Genomic DNA, 21503 nt, shown 5'->3' with positions numbered 1-21503 from the left:
GGTTATTGATATTTCTCCCGGTATAGGGATGGTTTGGTCTTTATTCCAACTTCACTGCTTTTCTTTCTAGATATACACGCACGCGGCCCAGTAGCTCAGTCACTGGGGAACTCAGGGCGAGAACTAGAGGTTGTGCTTGATGTGCCTGCCTCTGCTCTGCAGAATCGCAAGCACCTGGGACGTGGTTAGCGGCCTCTATGTGGCCCACTCTGGGCGCATGGAATCCTGGAATTCGTGGTTTGGCACCGCGTGCTCCCTGCCTGAGGCCTCGTGGAGCGGACTACATTTCCCAGAATGCATCGGGAGCGGGGGGGGGGACGTGGGCGGTAGAGGGAGGGGGCGGACCCAGCGCTCTGGGGCGTCGCCGTTTCCAAGCGCCGAGATTTCGCCTAGTAACCCGCCAGCCTAGGTTCCCGACAGCGGCGGTGTGGCCCCGCCCCCGGAGCCTAGACTGGAGGAAGAACCTCTCTCCGGTGGCGTCCCAGTGACGAAGCCCGTCCTCGGTGCGGGAGGCGGGGAAAGGGGCGGGGGGCGGGCAAGCAGAGGATTTCGCTTGCCCTGTGAGATCCAGGACGTGCTGGCGCCGCCGTTTCAGAGCAGAGGTTAGAGGCGGGAGAGCTGGGATGCTCCGCAGGCGAGCCTGGATCGGGTGTGGGAGGAGTGCAGGACGCAGCCGCCGCGGCACTGTGCGCAGGCCGGGGTGTCCCCGGGGGCTGGCATCCCTCGGGTGGGCATCGACCAATGCCTGGGACGTGTGTGCGCGTGTGTGGGGGGGCTCGCTGTCCCCAGTGGTTCCGTGGGCGCTCCTCCCCACGCCGGGCTTAGAGACGAGACCCTTGAGCCCACGGGACCCCATAGCTAGCGCAAACGTTTCTGGGGAAAGGTACACGATTTCGGTCACTTGTTAATTATTTATAATTTCTTCTGGACTGAGAGCTTTTGTAGGTTGTGTTTTCCTGCCTCCAGCTACCGTAGTGTCTCAGTTTCCTCCGATTCAGAAAAAAAAAATCTTTATGAAGCTTGCCATTGGAGTTCCTGATTAGTGAGAGCTGCTAAGTTCGTTCTGGTTTTCTCGGCCAAGAGAGGGTTCACGGAGGATATGAATTCTGAATATATACACAACTAATTGGAGAGTCTAAAAGATGATCATTGCATGTTTGCCCTGGCTTAATGGGGAAACTGCAAATGTTCTTTCAAATCATATCAGTAATCACCACCCGGCAGCATTTAGGGCATATTTCGTATCATTAAAAGGATGGATATGGGAGGGAAAAAAAAAAAAAAAAAAAAAAAGATGGATCTGGAGACAGAAAAGAGGAATAGTTGACAATTTTTTAAAAACTTGGCTTAGTTTGGGGATCATTTGCTTGGACTGGGTGACTTATGCAAAATATCTGTTTCTTTCTTCCTGGCTCTCGCCTCCTGGATGTAGACTGTCAGTTTTGGATCCGAGGATGGCGATGGCAAAGCTTACCGGAGTTCCTTGTCAAATTAAAGCTGTCACAGAATAAATTCCGCTGCCTGCTGCGAGGCCCCCGCCCCGCGCACTGCAAACTTCAGTGAGCGAACTGAGTAATCAGTGTTTGGATATGCAGATCCTTGATTTAAAAGGCGGGGTGACCCTCCCAAAAACCTCTCCCGGGGGCCGAAGCCCGCAGGTGCAGTGAGGCGCGCGGGAGCGCGCGCGCGGGTGAAGACGCCTAGCCCGGGGGAGAGGAAGCCGGGGCGCCCGGCGGGGTCTGGCGGCCGTGCACCGGCGGCTCGTCTCCGGCGGCGGCGGTGGATGATGGTGGCGGCCGGCGTGCTGGTCTGTGTGAGTGCGTCGCCGCGGAAATCAGCGCCCGGCGCTGCACGCTGAGCCTTTTGCAGGTCCTCCGCAGCCCGAGACTTGGAGAGGACAGACCCGGCGCGCAGGGGCCGCGGACCCGTGCGCGGGGGCCCCGGGGGGCTAGTGGGGTCGTCTAATCATGGCGGATCGGACAGCTCCCAGCTGCCAGCTCCGGCTGGAGTGGGTGTACGGGTACCGGGGTCACCAGTGCCGCAACAACCTGTACTACACCGCCGGCAAAGAGGTGGTCTACTTTGTGGCTGGGGTCGGGGTGGTTTACAACACCCGCGAGCACAGCCAAAAATTCTTCCTGGGACACAACGACGACATTATTAGGTAAGGAGGTGGCCTGGGGCGGTGTGGAGGGGTTGGGTGTGGAGGTTGGAAGGGTGAGAAGAAGGATGACTAACTGGGATTTCGTGGAGTCAGATCTGGGTGCCCTATGGAATAAAGGAGTCTCTCTGGCACCTCAGGGAATTACAGAAGGGCTGCTGATTCTAAGGCTAGGGCAGAAGCAGGGTAAGGGTTGCTTACCTTACCCTTGCTCTGTTGCTCAGCAAGGCTTTTTAAATCACTAAGGAGTTAAGTGTCCTGGTGCTTTTTTAGGTGTTCATTCCTGCTACAAGTGGAAGGATCCTAGGGAGCTATTAAACACTTCTCTTTCCCTCCCTTACTAGGAAAATTTAGGACCAATAACCTGAACTGGGGGTATCATCTTTGGGAGGCTCTTTAGAAGGTTCCTCAGCAAGTAAGAGGATTGAAAAAAAAAAAAAAGAAAGGAAATTTTGCTAAAGGTAATTTGGAATCTTCTTTCCACATGCTTGGAAACTAGGAAATTTCTGCAGTGGGTGGGGAGTTTGTTCTCTAATATTTCACTTGGTAGTGACTTAGTGCCGAGAATCATATTTATACACTAAATGGATGCTTCCACACCATCACTGAGGGTACAAAAGACTGGCAGTTTCTGTATAACAAAACCCTACCCTCCAGCCCACAGAATGACCAACATCTAGTAGTGAATGGCTTGGACTGGTGAAGACAAAACCGGATGAATAGCCATTTTAGAAGGTCCTCCTTATTAAATTGTAAAGGGATATATTTTGATTTTTGGTCCTGTCCTCTCATCTTTGGACTAGACGCATCTTTCTCCAGCCCTTGTCAGCTTCTCCTGTGACCATACAAGGTGTGGTCCAGATGCTGTTCACAGGGAATTCCTTTTCAGCCCTTGGCAGTTGGGGAAGGTTTCCACGATATGGGAGCCTCAGCCCACAGGGAAAATGACTTGCTGAGGATGGACTACAGCTGACAGAGACCGTATTTATACCTTCCAGACTTGTGTGTTCACTGATGTAGAACAACCTCCATCACATTTCAGAATATTGCCACTCGTACTCTATGTCTCATTTCATAATGAAATAAATGGTTCAGTGGCATAATGTTGTTGGTCTTAATTTCTCCATGGGAAGGATGCTTTAGAAGACTCGCTTCCCCGAGTACCCCGCTTTGTACTATTGTGATTTTTCTGGAGCCCTTTTCCTCCTCAAGCCCTAAAGTTGAAAGAAAATGTTACAGAAAGTAAAAAACTATATTAATATATTAAAATATAGTGAAATGTATATAAATTAAAAATGTTGACTTTTAAAAGATGAAGATTTTAAGTGCTAGGAGCTCAACTGTTCTTGAGATTTGGTGGAACTGACTTTTAAAACTTTCTTCATGTCACATTTGATAGAAGAGCTTTCTTCTCTCCCTGCTGTGATAATGGTTGTGATTGGGGCGTTCTCACCTAGTTCTGTCCTGGAGATTTTGCTGCTGTAATTCCACGCTGATTATTAAAGTCACAGGTGCAAATGATTAACAGTGATTCATGAAAAGGTTAGATGTTTAAAAATTAAAACCTATTATGTTTTTGCCCTTTCTTAACACAGTGCTTTCCATTACACCATCAAAATAAGATGTAGTCCTTTGGGGAAGGGAGAAAGTGGCAATTAAACAGGAAATTCCCTGCGGTTAAATAATAGTAATGTGACAGTTCACTGAACTACTTTGAGGATTTGAACTCCTAATCTTAATTGTTTTCCTCTAACAGGAAAAAAAAAAAAATAGATGTCCTGTGAAACTGAAGGTGGGAAAAGGGTGGAGTTGCAGTGAACCACTGTTATGACAGACTGTTGGACTAGTGGGGTTGTTGTGATATCTGACTTAGTTGAAGAAACACTCAGATTTGAAGAAAAGGTGAATGAATTTATTTGTCTAACTGGATTTGCAGGGAGCTTCAATTGTTGAAAACAAAAAAACCTGATGATTTAGTTTCTGTTTATTAAGGCAGTTATATCTTTATGCTGAATAGACATAGTAGCAAGGCTGCCTGTGGAGAAAGGACTAAATTTTCCATGTTATTTGGTTGGGTCTGAGTATGTGTAGGAGAGCAGAGTTCTTTAATATCCATCTATATGTTTGCACATAGGAATAAAATTAAGCCAAATAGATTAAAAAACACAAATCACAGATCATTATATAATTGGGAACTGTAAAATTAGAGAATACAGAATATTTATGTTGTTATTTTGCTTTATCTTATATATGTAAATATCTTCATCCAGTGAAGGTAGTATATAAACCATATTTGTTTTCATCCTTAGTATATGGAACTCTTAAGTGCCATTTCCTTCGTAATTTTATTCCCAGAAACATATTAGATGTTTGAAATTAATACTGTAAAATTTTAGGAATATTAATGTATTAACTATACATATGGAGAAGAAATATGTATTCTTTTATCTTTATGAATTTCAACTCATTTCTGCATAGCTAGTTATACTACTGATTTTCTATTTAAAATATTAATGTTTGTCATTGAATGAGGAGGACTAAAGCTAAGATTTTAGTGCAAAAATGTTTGGGGTGTTTTGGAATCATGACATGAATATTAAAACTTCTAACCCTTGATTCCATCAAACAAGATAAGTAATCATCCACATAGATTTTGCATTTGTTTGAATGATGTATTCATAACGCATACATTTTCTACTGCATTATTTATTGTGCTACTTTGCCTAGAATCCTAACTAGAAAGCAGCCAAACAAATATTGATGCCATACTCCATTTTAGAAAACTGTATCATCTCTGAGATCACGATGAACTTTAATAATAATGTAGGATTTGACAGAGCTCATTAGAGCTCAGCATATGTGTCCTCCTGATTTGAAAGACTATGTGTTTAAGTCAGATTTTAAAAAATGTTGATATGTGAAGCATAATGTGATTTATTGGATGTGGAGGCTTAGTTTTATTCTCTTGAATGATTACCCTTCAATACAGATAACAGATTAGCGGATGATGCCATATTTTAGCTCTGATAGCGTTGTGATGGGACAGGAAGATGCTTAAAGCAACAGAAGCACTCAAATCGGGGCTTGAAGGCAAGGACAGTAATCGAGGCAGGAATAATTACTAACTTGGTTTCTGCTGCAGGTAGCAGACCATGACACAGAACTGGAGCAAATGAAAGGAAAGGTCATGCACACATTTACTGTCTGTCTCCTCCCGATCATTTTCATGGTGACTCCAGTGGAGACATTTCTCCCTTATTCTGGGACCCTATTTTGTGTCTGACTCCATTTTCATTTCTCTTCTTTCCTGGCTCTCTGTTGCAAGGGAGGTTTTTCTGCAGTACCACATTTGGGAAAAGGGCACTGACTTTGATTTCACACCCACTTGGGTTTGAATCCACTCTCCTGTTTACTAGAGGCCTCTAGGTGAGTGACTTGACCTCTCAGGCCCTCATTTGTAAGAAGGGAATTAACAACAACTAAATTGCAGAATTTCAATTTCAAACAGGTAACTATTTAAAATAATATATGCAGATAGTTTACTGTGGGGCCTTGCCGTTAGTTGGTGATCAGTAAATGCTCTTAGTAACGATAGCAGTAGTACAGTATTTAATTAAAAACACACACATACACCAGAAACAAAATAGTGATTCTTCAGTGTCCACAGTCTGAAGTCCAAACTCCTGAGTTTTCCTTTCTCTTTGGTGTTAACCTACCTTTATACCTTTATTTTCCATGACTCTGTTCTTTCCTGCCTCATGCTGGAATAGTTTCTCACCTGCTTTGTCCATCTCTTCCCAATCCCTTTCCCCAGTGACATACTGGTTGGGGGCATGTGCTTTGGTCGGACAAATTTGATTTTGAACCTAGATCTGCCACCAGCTGGGTGACTTGGGAAAATTTCTAAATCTCTGTGAGTCTCAACTGTCATCAATAACATATCTTCTCATCAGTGCGTGGAGATTTAAAGTTATCTAACTTTAGCTTAAGGGGATAACATACAAGGTTCCCCACAGTGTTTGGCAAATAGGAAGTGGCCACCACAGGGAGCCTATTTGTATCTCTGTCTTAAGCGCCCCATTCATTTCAATCTCACATCTCCCATGAGCCCTTTTACCACCCTTAGATGAAGAAGTGCCTTGCACTCCTAAAGTTTTGCATCTTTTGTGACTAATGCTGCTCACTTGATATGTATCATTTAGTGCCATTCCTTCACTCTGAATATTTTCATTTGTAAATGTATATAAGATTCTTGAGGCTGAGAATGAATTTAATAAGCAGAACCAATATTTCCTGAGTGTAGACCCAGTGCTATCCTGTTGGTACTGTGGTTAGCCTCAGTTTATTGATGAGAAAACCAAGGCACAGAGAGGTTAAAGACGTTGCCCATGGTCACTCTTTAGCAGACTGTAGAATGGGAATTGGAACCCAAGTCAGTCTGATTCCAAAGCCCAGAGCTATCACTTCACTGCTTTACACACTCTTTAATTTTTCTTAGTCACTGTGGTCTCTACCATTGTGCCTTGTTTCTAACCAGAACTTGGTCAGTTCATGACTCCTTGTAACTCTATTTTCCAGTTTTGTGCTTTACACAAGGCTATTTGAAGTAGATCACTAGAACTCTGTCTAGAAATGGAACCATGTTCAGGTTCATCTTAGAACATCACCAGATTTGAAGCAATGACCTGAAACAGTGAACTATTGGAGATGTTAAAAAAAATGTTTTTTTTTTTAAATCTCAATTGTGACATGGCTAAAATTATCTGGTACTGCAAGTACACACAATTGTACTTGTTGAATTTGAAGAGAGAGGTGTAACAGCCATGGTTGGGCTTGGGGTGTTGGGTAAACAGATTCACATGAAGGCCTGGAGATCTGATTTCATATACTTCAGTCCCTTGACCAGTTTGAATAAGGGGAACTTAGGGGTAACTATAAAGAATCAAACCTGTATTGAGTTGAGTGCCTGCTCTGTACCAGACACTGCACACACACACACACACACACACACACACACAGAAATCCCTTCACCCACAACTCTGAGAGCCTTTATTTTACAGGTTACAGCTCAGAGAGGGAGAGATTTAAGCAAAGTCACTCATCCTCTATTCATCGGATCTCACTTGCTTGTTCATTGGCATGATCGTGTAATGAAAGGGCTCAGTTGGTAAAGAATCTGCCTGCAGTGCAGGAGACCCAGGTTTGATTCCTGGGTTGGGAAGATCCCCTGGAGAAGGAAATGGCAACCCACTCCAGTATACTTGCCTGGAGAATCCCATGGATAGAAGAGCCTGGCTGGCTACAGTCCATGGGGTCGCAAGAGTTGGACACGACTTAGTGACTAAACTACCTATGGTCTGTTCATAAATGATTTTACTGTTATTCTTGTTAATAAGCTATTAGTCTGGTGGTTTTTATTAAGATTTATTTATTCTCTAAACTGGGTAGATTTTACTTTTTCATTTATTTTTTAATCAAAAACTAGTATCTAGAATATACCAGGTGCAGCATTGAGCATGACCAAGTTCTTGCCCCCATTCTGATGGAGGAGGCCAACAATGAATGAACAAGACAGCAAGGTGAATACAGATTGTGCTAAGTACTAAGGAGGGAATGACCATAGAGGGGAACTAGGTCAAGTAGGGTGCGGAAGCTACTTTAAATAAGGTGTCCAGAGCAGTGCCCTAAGGAGATGGTGTTTAAGCTGAAATCTGAAGGATGAGAAGGGGCAGGTAAGTGAAGATGTGATGGAGAAGAGAGGTTACGTGCAAAGGTACCAGGATGGGAAAGAACCTGGTATGGCCAGAATTCTGGTCTAGATATCCAGAGAAAGACCAAGGTCATAGTAATTCTCATCCAGGTCATTAATGCCTCATGGGTTTTGCCACCATATGTCCTAGATTTCCCAGGACACTCACAAATATTCCATTCAGTTACTGTTATGAGTAGAGTTGCTCATATCATATCATAGATCCCTTTTAATTCAGAATATATGACCATGGTTTTATTTTTAAAATATGGCTACTATATAATGGGTCACAGCTTGAAAAACATGACCCTGGAGTATGCTCTCTTATAAAGAATTATATAGGCCCTACCGCCAGCGGGCCACAAGAATGTAGATTATACTGTGGGAAGTGAAAACCTATTCCATGGCAGCATCTTTAGGCAGGGCTGTCCTAGAGGCTCTCCTACCTGCAAGGAAGTGGTTCTGGACACCTTTGTGATGTAGGTGATGTATTTGCCACCAAACAAGAAAAAGGAAGCTGCTGGGAGGGTTTACCTTGCTGGCTTTGCTTCTGGGACTGACTACTTCCCCAGGAGGCAGAGCCATACGGAAAGCATCCTTTAGCCAGCAGACGACACATCTTCAAGCCGTCAGCCTCCTCTTGTAGGTTTAACTTGATTTGTCATATGTGGATTGGTCTTAAATGTAATTAAAGTGCTTGACAGCAAACAGCTCTTTGCAAATATCATTGTGCATAGGAGTCACCCAGGCACATGTAGCTGAGTAAGCCTGGTGTGAGGCCTGACATCCTGCATTTCTAACCAGCTCCCATCAGTTGATGTTGATGCCACTAGTCTATTATGCAGCAAGATGTTCGGGACCTCATTCATATGTTTCAGAGCTCAATAGATCAGTGTTTGTTTTTTTTTTTTTCTAACCTAAAAGATATTGCTAGCTTGTGAAATAGATTTTTAAATATATATATATACGACTCATTTATTAAATTCTTAAATTAACAGAATCAATTTTTTCATTAATTTGTCACCTAGTCTAGTGTTCTTTCTTCTCAGAAAGAACCAAGCAAGGATTGGTTGGAACAAGTTAGGAGACGGCTAATGTGTCCCTGTGGGCAGTGGAAGAGTGTGTCCACAGCCTTTGTGTAGACATGTTTTCGTCTCTTGAGTATATTTCACCTAGGAGTGGAGTTGCTATATCATATGGTAACTCTAAGTTTAACTTCCTGAAGTACTGCCAAATTGTTTTCCAGACAATCCCATCAGCAGCATATGAGATTTTCAGTGACACCATATCCTTGCCAGCACTTGTTGCTGTGTTTTTGATTATAGCCACCCTGTGGGTGAGAAGTGGTATCTTGTTGTGCTTTTAATTTGCATTCCCTAAGAACTGATTATACTGATTACCTTTTCAGTAAATTTTTGACCATTTGTATACTTCTTTGCAGGAAATGTCTACTCAGATCCTTTGCCCATTTTAATCGGCTTGTTTGTTTTTTATTGTTGTAAGAGTTCTTTATATATTCTGAATGTAAGCCCCTCATCTAATATATTATTTTCAAGTATTTTCTCCCATTCAGTAAGTTGTCTTTTCACTTTTTTGATGATGTCCTTTGAAACACAAAAGTTTAAATTTTGATGACGTCCAATTTATTTTTGATGATGTCTAATTTATCCAACTTATCTTTTTCTTTTGTCACTTATACTTTTAGTGTTGTATCTAAGAAACGATCACCTAATCCAAGGTCATGAAGATTTATTTCTGTTTTCTTCTTAAGAGTTTTATAGTTATAGCTTTGACATTTAGAAAGATAATCCATTTTGAGTTAAATTTTATACGTGGTGTGAGATGGAGGGTCCAACTTCTTTCTTTTGCATGCAGATATCCGGTGGTCCCAACACCATTTGTTGAGAAGACTTTTCTTTTTGGATGCCTATAGCCTCTGACCTTCCCTACCAGGCAGCCCATTCCTCTCATACGGAAGATACTGAACATTTGGGGACCCAGAAACAAGCAATCGTTAAAAAATTTAACCTAGAAATGACAGAAATTTGAGGCTTTGGTTACCATTCTGCATTTGTAGAGATGCTGTTATATCCTATGAAAGATATGTCGCTTTTTATATATTTAAACAGTATAACTGTTTATACATTGAGGAATCGGTGCAGTTTTTAGCAACTGCTGGTTTAAGGACCAGCAGCAATCTATACATTGACTTTTTACTTCCAGAGATCCTGAGTTTTGAAAATGAAGTTTTAGTCTTCAGTCTTGCTGTTGGAGACAGACTTACTGAGACCTACCTACTGAGGCAGCTGAGTGGGTGGAGTTTGTCTGGAAAGCAAAGGGAGTGGTCAGATCTCTTGACCTTGACCTCTTTACCAGTTCACCCCTTTCTTCTCTCAATGGGAGGCAGACACCTGGATGGCCTCAGCCTAGGAGTTGAAGGATTCTAGGATTGCCCACTAATTCTCTGTCGTTCCCCTTCCCATCAGCGTGAAGGAGGGGAGTGGCAGGCCAGCTCTGCCTCCCTGAGAGGAAAGATGCTTTCTTTGGATGGTAGTACATATATAGGCTGGTTAGAGAATTGTTCTGAGGTTACTGAGAATTCTTGTTTAGTTTACATATTGTTTAATAATGTCACTACAACATTTTTCTGTGTTCAGTATGAGTTGATTTTATGGGTATGAGTAAAACAAGATCCACCAGTGATGAGATGCCTTCTAAGTAAGAGATCATCAGTTGCAAGAGACTGAAATTTTCTCAAAAGAAGAGTTAAGGAGGGGATCACAAGGTGAGAAGAGCATCTTTTGATACTCAGTTATAGAGTATATTGCTGGCTTCTCATACACTGCACAGTTATCAGGCAGCTAGTTTTTTCCTGTTTCTTTCTCTTGCAAGCATGCATCACAGGGAATCACATCTCTGCTTCTCTCTGGATAAAATATGCTTTGATTTTCTCTGACTGCAGACTGGCTCCTTAACTCAGTGATCCGTTTTACACATGGCCATACCCCAAAAAGCCATCTTAACCTCACTGTACTAGATTATGCAGCTTGGCCCTATGAAACCAATTGATTAGGTCTTGTGAGCCTGAATTCCAGATTTCCAGAAAAGAGAATCTGATTGGCCACACCGGGTCAGCAGGGTCAGGATGTCCACCAGTTCAATCAGCTGTAGCCTGGAAGGCGGGCCTAGGTTTCACAGGGCTGTCCTTTTAAGGAAGATTGTCTAATAAGAGAGGCATAGACTGAGAAAGAATGAATGGCAACTCCACTGTAGGAGGTGGATTAGAAGAGGAGGTAGCAAATGGGTTTTTGGAGCAGAACAATGATGAGAAGTACTGAGCTGAGGTCAAGAAGAAGTCAGGAAAATGATATTAAGTTTTAAAAACAAAATTGTGGTGACTCTGAACATATCATGGAATTTTTAGTTCTTATAACAGGCCATGGAGGATGTCCCTAGGAAATACTGGCCATTGGCTGATGACCAGTCTTGGAGGGCTATGTGTACATCAAGCATCTGTCTACTGGGGTGCCAGTGCCCCTGCTAAGAGTGTTCACTCTCCTGCTGGGGTCCAGTGGTAGGGCTGGATGCGGAGGGGAGCATGTAGGAATAAGGGCCCATGCTAGCAGGTACCAGAAAGATGGCTTGACGGCACACACAGGAGGCTTCCTGAAGCTAGTTCAGGCTCCTCAGCGGAGGCAGGTGAGGCTTAGGACAGCAGCTGTTTGCCTGCTGGTGAAGAACTACTCCCATGCTTTACCTCGCACAGATACTGGTGCATCCCTGCTGATCACCAGCCTTGGTGATGAGTGAACCCTGAATGATTTACTGAGCTTGGCCATCTAACAGACATTGAAAAAGAATCTTCCTCAAGCCAGACTTAAAATCTACCTAAGGTTCCCCATTACCAGCAGGATAAGTATCAAGCTTACCCATGCTCATTCAGAGTAGTCTCCTAAGACTATTATGATTGGTTCCTTGGTCTTCCTCCAGCTTGATGTCTCTCCCTCTCCTAACATCCTCAGACCACATCAAACTCCTTGCAGCTACCTGGACCCAGTACCTTATTTTGTGTATCCTCAACCTAGCACATGCCATTGACTCCCCTCGCTTGTCCACACATACGCTCTTTTTCTTCTTTCAATCTCAGTGTAGTATCATCGCCCCCTGAAGCCGCACCTTGACAGCCGGACTCTTTAGGCCGTTCCTTCTCTGTGCATCCAGGCCACCATGCAAGGACCTCCCCGCTGGACTCATTGCACTCACGGTTTTGCGTTTGTTGACTTACCCCTCTCCCCACCTGATACAAGTTCCATGTGTCCCCTGCCGAGCACCTGTTGTGGACACAGTAAGTGCTTCATATATTGTTAGTTGTTGTTAGTTCTTCATATCTCAAATTATTTAGAAGGAGAAAGGTATGACAAGGGGGATGAGATGTCTATAGAACTCGTTCTGTACATACTTTCTGAAAATACTAATATATTCTCATTTGGCGCTTAGAAGCAGGATTCAGAATCTTCATGACCTGAAGCTAATCATGAAGAAATGTGAATATGAATTGAAGGACAGTCTACAACTGGCCTGTACTTTGCAAAAAAAAAAAAAAAAAAACAAACCCCAAGACTTATTCTCATAAAAGACACAGGGAAGTAAGGGACTGTTCCAGTTTAAAGGAGACTAAAAGGATAGAAGTAAATGCAATATGTGATCCTAGATTGGGGTGGTTAGTTGTTCAGTTGCTAAGTTGTTTCTGACTCTTTGCAACCCCATGGACTGTAGAACGCCAGTCTTCCCTGCCCTTCACCACCTCCCTGAATTTGCTCAAACTCATGTCCATCTAGTCAGTGGTGCCATCCAACCATCTCATCCTCTGTTGCCCCCTTCTCCTCCTGCCCTCAATCTTTCCCAGCATCAGGGTCTTTTCCAGTGAGTTGGCTCTTCACATCAGGTGGCCAAAGTAGTGGAGCTTCAATCTCAGCATCGGTCCTTCCAGTGAATATTCAGGGTTGGTTGGGGTGGTTAGGGATTGGTATAAGTGACAGTATTGGGACAATGGGTTAAGTTTGAACATGGAAGTATATGTTAGGAAATAGCACTGTGTTTACATTAAAATTCTGAATTTGTAGCAGTGCAGTTACGTAAGGGAAGGTTCTTGTCTTAGGAGAAATGTGCTAGGATATTTAGGAGTGAAGTGTTATGGAGCTGCAGACAACAGTAATAAGGTGTCTGTGTGTGCGCGTGTGTTTGTGTTTCTCGTGGCATCTGTTCTCTCCTCTTAACCACTGCTTCCTTCCTGCTTCCATCCTTGCCTCTCCCATTTTATTCTCACCACAGAAGCCAGTTGATCTGGCTGCAGCATAAGTCAAGTCATGTTAATTCTTGCTCAGAACTCTCAGAGCAAGCGTAGAAGTCCTTGTAATGGCCTCTAAGCCTCTTTGGAGATGTGGCCTTCTGTTACCTCTATGATCTAGTCTATTTTCTCACCATCCCTTGCTCCACTTCAGCCACACTGGCCTCCCGGTTGGAATGCCCAGGTACCCTACTGCCCCAGGGCCTTTGCACTTTCCCTCTGTCTATCTCCTCCTTCTTCTAGATGTCACATGACTTCACTAGCCTCCACTGGGTCCTTGCTCAAGGTCATCTTCTCAGTGAGGCCTTCCCCGACTACCCTATTTAAAATGTAGACTCCTCCCCAACACACTCCTCATTATTCATCCCTGTTTCATGTTTCCCCTTAGTTCTTTTTTGTTTTGAACCTTGTTGACTCTTTTCACTAGAATATGAGCTCTAAGTGGGCAGAGTTTTTTGTTTGCTGCCCTGCCTACAGTGCCCAAAATGATGCCTGGTATGTAGAAGACACTTAATAAGTATTTATTGAATGAATAAATGAATGACTAGTATATGTTCACTTTTGTTTGTTTTGAGATCACCTCCTTGGAATTTCTGCTTAGAACAGGATTTTTTGAATGGGTTGCCTTTGACAAACTGTGAAGTTAATGGATCCCATCTCAGAATAGTAAGTTTCTTTGTTCTCATTTCTTTGTCCTTTTACCAAAGTATAATCTAGATACAGAAAAGTGTACATATCATAGTGTACAGCTGGATCAATTCTCACGACCCCAGTGCACCTGTAACCCTCACTTACATCAAGAAATAGAACCTTACCAGCACTGCAGAGACCCCTGAGCACCTCTTTTCAGTCAAAGTACCCCCCCTGCAAAGGTAACCTCTATCCTAACTTTTAACAATGTAGATTCGTGTTGCCTGGTGTTGCACCTTTAAAAGGAATGCTACAGTATGCATTTTTTTGTGTGTCTGGCTACTTTCAATCAACATTATAAGATTTGTCTCAGCTTCTACATGTTTACTATCAGTTTCATATTATCCATTGTGTAGAAATATAGTTTATCCATTCTACTGTAGGTGGGCATTTGGGTGACTTCTGGTTTCTTTTGACTACTATTAACATTCTAGTACAAGTGAACATACATATCCATTTCCACATGGGAGTGGTATTTCTGGGGCATGAGGTGCACACATGATCAGTTTTTCTAAGTGGATAAATCAATTTATACTCCGACTATCATGGGATTTCCTAATGCATAAAATAAAGTACACAAATGCATAAAATAAAATACATAAATAGGATTGGAAAGAAAATTAATTATTTTGAAATACAATTGGAATAATATAGTTGGAAAAATATTGTAATATGTCATGATATATGTGCTTCTTTATTAACTTTATTAACTCATGCAGTTGAAAGTTCTAGCAGTTTTAATAATTATTGTAAATTCAAAGTAGTAAGGGTATACATGATGTTTGAAAAATCTGTAACAACTGTAATATTATATGAAAATATCTGTGATTTTATTGATCTCAAGGTCACAGGTACTACTATAGTTTGTTGCCTACATTTTGAATGATAGGAAATACTAAAGCCTGTTCCAAGTTAGTGAAAAATAAAGACTTTTAGTAATTTTTAGTCCATCTAAACACATAAACCTTCTGAATTCTATTAAGGAATACATAGACTCTAAGTTAATAGTCTCTTGTTTAGAGGAACAAAAATGATTTACAACAAATATTTCTTAAGTGTCTACTATGTGTCATGTGGGCTTCCCTGGTGGCTCAGTTGTAAAGAATCCACCTGCCAATGTAGGAGACGGAAATGGCAAGAAGGAAGGAAATGGCAACCCACTCCAGTATTCTTGCCTGGGAAATTCCATGGACAGAGGAGCCTGATGGGCTATAGTCTATGGGTTGCAATAGAGTTGGACACAACTTAGCGACTAAACAACAACAGCAAATTTCTCATGTACTGTTCCAGACACTGGGGACCCATCAGTGAGCAATATGCATCTCTTCTCAAGGAACTTATAATCATGAAGGCAATATTCATAAATAAGTTAGCAGCTGGGTCTGTGTGTTCAGATCTATGATAGTTAGCTCACGGCATGTACCTAACCCATACGTGGGAGTGGATGGTGGTCAGAGAAGGTTTTCTGGAGAAAGGAGCATCATTAGATTTAGGCTCTGTTTTGATTACTCTGGCTACGGTGTGAATGATAAATTGTTGGAGAGAAAGTCTAGAGGCACTTAAAGTAATCCAGATATGAGGTCATTATGATAGTATGCAAGGAAAGCAATGAGTATGTTCTGGAGACTCTGGATTCCTGCTGACTGATTGGATATAGGTGATAGAGGAGAAGGAAGGTGTAAGGTTAACAATCAACTGGTTGGGTGGTGGTTATCATTCATTGAAGCAGAATGAGGAGCGTTCAGGGCCAGGAAATGATGAATTCAGCTTTGAACACATATAGATTGAAGTGTTTGTGGAACATCCAAGAGGTGATTTTACATTTATGTGGGTCTCTCGCTCAGGACAGGCTACAGTCCATGGGATTGCAAGGAGTCAGACACGACTCAGGGTGACACTTCCACTTTCCTGCTCAGCAGAGAGCCTCATGAGTTTCAGGGAGCATGTGGGAGTGGATTTGATAACCCAGAGAGCATGTGGAGGAAGAAGAGGCCAGGCTTAGGATTTGGGGGAAGGTCAGCTTTCAGGTGACCAGTAAATAAAGATGCATGTGAATGATGCGAATAGTCACAGGGACAGGAGGAGAGCGGAGTGCCTGGAGGCCAAGAGCAGAGACGGTGTCAAGGAGACCCTCAATAGTATGACTGGAGTACAACACGGTAAGTCTAGGAAAGGGCCCTGTGGATTCAGCAATGAGAAGATAGTTGATGAGTTACTTTTACTACAGAAACCCTGGGAATGATTATTTTCCTCTGGGTTGTACTTTCATCTGGGTTTTAAACATTCTGTTATAGCAGTTAGAATTCCAAGGGCCATTTCCTTTTAGCTTTACTTTTCTCCTTGCATCTCTTTTATACGTTTCACTCATGCTCCAGTGACTTTTATGCTGCACTGGTAGTAAGTAAGCAGTCATTTCGGCTTAATGACTTACCTCTAACAAACTCTAGTTCTTTTTTAAAAAAAAAAACTAAAACAAAACAACGAGAGATATCATTATAGACATTGCTTCTTGGTGGAAAGCCTTTCCAGGTCTATTATTTTGCATAGTAGATATGAGTGCACTCACTTTGGCCAGGCCATGTTTATCTATGTGGGAACCTGGCCTGCTGACAGTGAATTCATGTCATCCTTCTTGCCTTGGATAGTACTCAAGTTTAAGTCCATATGATAAAATATGATGGAAGAGATATAAATTCTATAATGTTTCATAATTATTTTCTGTCCAGAATGTCACTTGGATTTTTATATAAATTATAGGAGATAAGTGGGAAGGTATTCAGTGAAATAAGCCTGTGTTCAGCGCTGCCTGTGTAAATGGCAGTGTTAACAGGTCACAGCAATAATAGTTCTCCAGGCAGGAGTGCCTGTTACTCCCTCCCCTTTCATCTCCATTATCCATCAGCCCCAAGTCCAATTGGTCACATCGTCTCTGTCTTGCTGCTTCCGCCCTAGTTCACACCCCTGCTACTTCACACCTGGTTCAAGCTATGTCAGGACAGTTTTGATAGCTTCTTAACTAGTCTTCCTGCCTTTACCATCACTCCTCTAGACAATCCTCTGTTTGAAAATCTGCCTAAACTTAAAAATAATGCAGATTTATGAGCCTGTTCCTTAAGATTCTGCTTCGGTAGGCCCAGCTGTGAGTCCCCAAAGTCTATATTTTAAAGAAATTTTCCACTGAAATATAGATATGAGTGTGTGTGTGTATATATATATATAATGCACACACACCCTCATTTTCCTTGCTCTGTCCATTGAGAGGACTGAATAACAATGAGCAGCAGGCGCACACCTAGCTCCCAGAACTTGTCTCTAAATACCATTTGCCACAGCAAAGAATTAGAACTCCTTATAAACAGAGCTGCTTCTAGGCCTGGGGCAGGGAAAATGCAAGATGTGTCTGAAACAGAAAGTATAGCAGTGCTCAAAAAATAAGGGAAGTTGTTAAAATGACATAAGAGCCAGCTTGAAGGGACCACCACAGGTCACACCTGGGATAATTTGAGCATAATTACAATCCATTGAATAAAATTAAAACCCCCTGTATCTATAGTGATATAAAAAAGTAATGGGAAGAGAAGGCTCTGCATTGAGTAGAACATAAACTATTAAATGCAGATGGAACGATGGAGTTAGAAAATCAACAGATGATGTAACTAGCGATGCAAGTTGAAGAACATGATACTTACATAGTACTTTGCCTCGAGATACTTATTACAGTGGACAAGCAGTGACTACTATGGACAAACCTGGCAGACACCCCTTAACCAAGTGAGCAAGCATTCACAATAGTGGAACAAACCAAGTCATTAGAAACAAAAAGCTTCCCCAAGGGGTTCTGGATTCCAGAATTGCTGCAGTAGGCTAGCATTGGAATTAACCTTTGAAACTACAGATTTGATCTGTCTCTGCCTTGCTTCAAAACTCCTGCCAGCTCTATTACTTTTGGAAAGGGCTTCAGACGCTCAGCCCTGGCCCCTTCCTACCTTCCTTGCATCCTCTCCTAGCACAACTCTGTTCCCCACTTTCCTTACTGTTCCTCTCACCACACCATACCCTTTGCAGTGACCCAGATTGTTTCATTTCTCTGTGACTGCACACGATCCTGCTGCTTAGACTGCCTTCCCTGTCTGTCGGGTAGGTTCATGCTGTCCAAGAGGCAGCTCCAGCACACCGTCTTGTGAAGCCCTTCTTGATTCCTTGAGGAAGAACTAGGGTCTCTTTCTTCAGGACACCTGCAGCATTTTCTCCATCTCTCTCGCATAGCACTTCTCACGTTATGCTGTGATTTTCTGTTTGTGTATTTCTTTACCCCACCCACCCAGCAGACTAGAGGCACTTTATGTGGTGCAAAGAACTCGGACTCCAGACCCAGCAGACCTACATTTGAATCTGATTCTTCCACTTCTTAGTTTTTATCTAGCCACACCCAGCGTCTTCCTCTAGATCTATTGATGGGTTATTAGGAGAATCCAGTTAAATAAAGCATGTAAGGAGCTTTACAAAATGAGTTTAAAAGAAATAAAGGGGAAAACCCAAAGAAACTGACCTCACTAGGCCCTGAGTAAGTTTTTAAAAATATATATTGATATATACAAATATTTTACATGTATACATTTTCCCCTGTAATCCTATAGAATTTCAAAGGTGTAGTTCCATAGGTGGTACTTGACACACCCCATATTTGAACCCATCTGACTCCAAAGTCATGCTCTTTCTGTTATGTGGGACTATAAACCAGAAGGGAGAGACAGACAGAGTCATAATCACAATTACAGAGTCACAATTAAATGTTAAGCCAGAGTCACAGACTCCAACCCCTTCATGGAAGTTGTAGTCTCTAAGCCATTCATTGGGGTGAGGGGCGGGCGTGGCAGTCAGAGAAGATAGTTGAATGGAGACCCAGATTAGATGGCCTCTTATATGAGTGGTTGCCAGAAGAGGTGAGAGTCTTCTCACAGATATTGATTGAATGTCCGCCAGAGACCATCATGGTCATCATATGTGTGAGATTTAAGGACAGCATGAGGAGTGAGAAGGATGAGAGCTTAAAATAGAAGCCTGGGATACATCCTTACCTTTACATTCTGGAGCACAAAGCGGGCAAGGGGCAGAGCTACAGAAAGAGCTGCAGAACTGCAGGGCCGCGAAAGAGAAGGGGGCATCAGATGCCTGTCTTTCTGTGTTCCGGGTGGTGAGGGCTGCTAGAGGGGCTCCACCGTGGAACCCAGCAAAGCGAGGGGCCTGGACTGGGACTCACACAGGCCCCAGGAAGAGCACTTTCATTCCGGTCATGTGGGGGCAGAATTCAGATTGCTGAAACAATGAGTAAGAATCAAATATGGGGGCAACAGGAAAGTGTAGTCTAATTAGGGCTATATTCCCACGGACTTGGGCAAATGCTTCCTGAGATCTGGAAGACTTAAGAGTCATCTTGCTCGTAGGCACCTATTCTGGGAGATTAAGCATCCCCAGGGTGCCATCTGTTTCAATGGGGAATATTGAACAAAAATGCCAGCTGACCACCAGCTGTGTCTCTTCCTCCCCAAAGCATCCTTAACCAAGAGGCGTATCTGATATCATGGAGCCACAAATCAGAGGTTGAAAATCTACCTACTGTTTCCCTGGGGACAGGCTCGTGATTTTATCTGGTTTCATAGTGATTTTATCTCATTTCATTATTTCTTTTCAAGACTTATATAGCACACTCTTTAAATGGTTTAGCAAAACAAAGGAAGACAGGTTTGTTTGGTGTTTTTTTGGTTTGTTTATTAATCCTTATGCTCTGCCAGACAGCAGAAATTATAGAGTCAAATTTCACATAATTCAGAGTTTTGGAGTTTTCTTTTAGCTAGAGCAGATTTTCTCTTTAAATGATGATATTTTTGTTATTTTATATTAATAGATGGAAAATGATTATCTGTTTTATAGGTATATTTAATTCCATATGTGACCTAGTTTCCTCTAAATCTCTCTCAAATCTCAGAAGCTAATTCGGCAGCTTGGTTTTTTTCCTTCTGGGTGCCACAAAAATGTGGAAACCATATTTCCAGAAATAAATCAATGAAAGTATTGAGCAGTAGCATGCCATGTGTAATCACGCAGAGGTGCCATATCAAGGAGCCAGTCCCACTGGGACAGAAAACATCCCTGCAGTCGTTACCGGTTGTCAGTTGCTGGAGGTCTGAGTTACTTGTCTCCTGGCCTGTATGCACTTCAGAGACACTGAGGTGTGGGCACTGTGTATATTCCACAGCTTATGCTCATTCAGAGTGAACACACGTCCTTGACCTTTTCCCTGAAGCATTCTTAGGAATTTTAACTACTATAGGGTTTTAAAAAGTGATTAAAAAAAAAAAATCAAGGAGAGATGCAGCGTTTTAGTAACCATGTGTAAAATACAAATAATAATCTTAGGGCTTCACTAATCCCATCATGTTGGTGGATTAAATGTTTTTGTAATTAGACCGTCCTGTACAGCGACTTGAGAGTCTAAGGTCCTCCCATATTCAGAGCAGGCCACTTTGCCTTCTTTAGCCACAAAAGAGGCACATCTAGCAAGGGACACCCTTCTCTTCATACCAAGTGTGCTTTCTGGATAATGAAGGTCTTCTAGATTGGTATTTTAGTGGGAGCAAGAAAATAGATAGCTAGAAAATATATTATAACAAGGCAAGCTTCCAGAAATTCAGAACAGTGGAAATTAGTAACGAGATGTTCAAGAGGGAGAGGACATATGTGTACCTACCTGTGGCTGATTCATGTTGATGTTTGCCAGAAACCAACAAAATTCTGTAAAGCAATTATCCTTCAATTTAAAGATAAATAAATTTAAAATAATTAGGTTAGCCTTTTTGGAGGGGTTCCAAAAATCCTGATATAGGAACTAAACAAATATTTGTGAAATAACAGAAAAGGTTTAACTCTCTGTGGATTTCTCCTATAACCTCGTTTGTCACTATGCTATGTGGAAACTACCATGTATGTCTGAAACCCTCATAATGAAATGACCTTGATTCTCATTTAAGGCTAATATAGCAATAAAGAATAGAAATGGTAAGGGAAATGAGAACTTAGTAAATTATTTCAGGCTCTTTGTTTTATTTTATCTGGGCCCTAAGCAAAAATATACTAATTGGCATGATTGATTTTATAATGTTTTATTTATGCTTGAAATATGTGAGTTTATGGGAGGTAAAACCCTTGAAGTATATGTGGAAGAATGTTGAGCAGTCACTGTTTCTATTAGTATCTTGTTTTAATGTTGTTTGTTCATAACTAAATTATAGAAATTTCTTTAGGAATGCTACTTTATATTAATAAGTAGATTACAGAAATGAGCTATTATTACTTACCCTAATTTTGCATCTGGTTATTTTTTTTTATAATTTATGGGTTAAGAAAGTTTCACTTCCTTTTAGTGCAATTTATTACAGAAATTATAAGGGGTAACATTGCTTATTGATTTTTGGCAGACCACCAAAAAGAAATCACAGCTATTTGACAGAGAACTCAGGAGAAATAAACAGGAGGATAACATAAGAAATTATCAAAAC

At 42.1% G+C, this 21503-nt stretch overlaps 1 protein-coding gene across 17 annotated transcripts in view; it reads left to right on the top strand.

Annotated features, from left to right (window-relative positions):
• Window positions 1-291: 291 nt before the first annotated feature.
• Window positions 292-21503, top strand: part of EML6 (EMAP like 6) — a 288242-nt gene continuing 267030 nt past the window's right edge. For all 17 annotated transcript variants that reach the window (XR_015136910.1, XR_015136907.1, XR_015136911.1 and 14 more), the window contains exons 1-2: window positions 292-602; window positions 1433-2164. Coding sequence is in view for 9 of the 17 variants with exons in the window: in XM_086326872.1 (XP_086182998.1) it covers window positions 1968-2164 (197 nt within the window). In the remaining 8 variants the exon portion in view is untranslated. The remainder of the gene's footprint in view (window positions 603-1432; window positions 2165-21503) is intronic.

This window comes from Bos grunniens, chromosome 11 (assembly GCF_055505025.1).
Source record: "Bos grunniens cultivar Pamir isolate PY7600 chromosome 11, Bosgru_T2T1.0, whole genome shotgun sequence".
NCBI classification, from domain to species: Eukaryota; Metazoa; Chordata; class Mammalia; order Artiodactyla; family Bovidae; genus Bos; species Bos grunniens.
The sequence above is the reverse complement of the archived record's forward strand: the minus strand, read 5'-3'. Positions and strand labels throughout refer to the sequence as shown.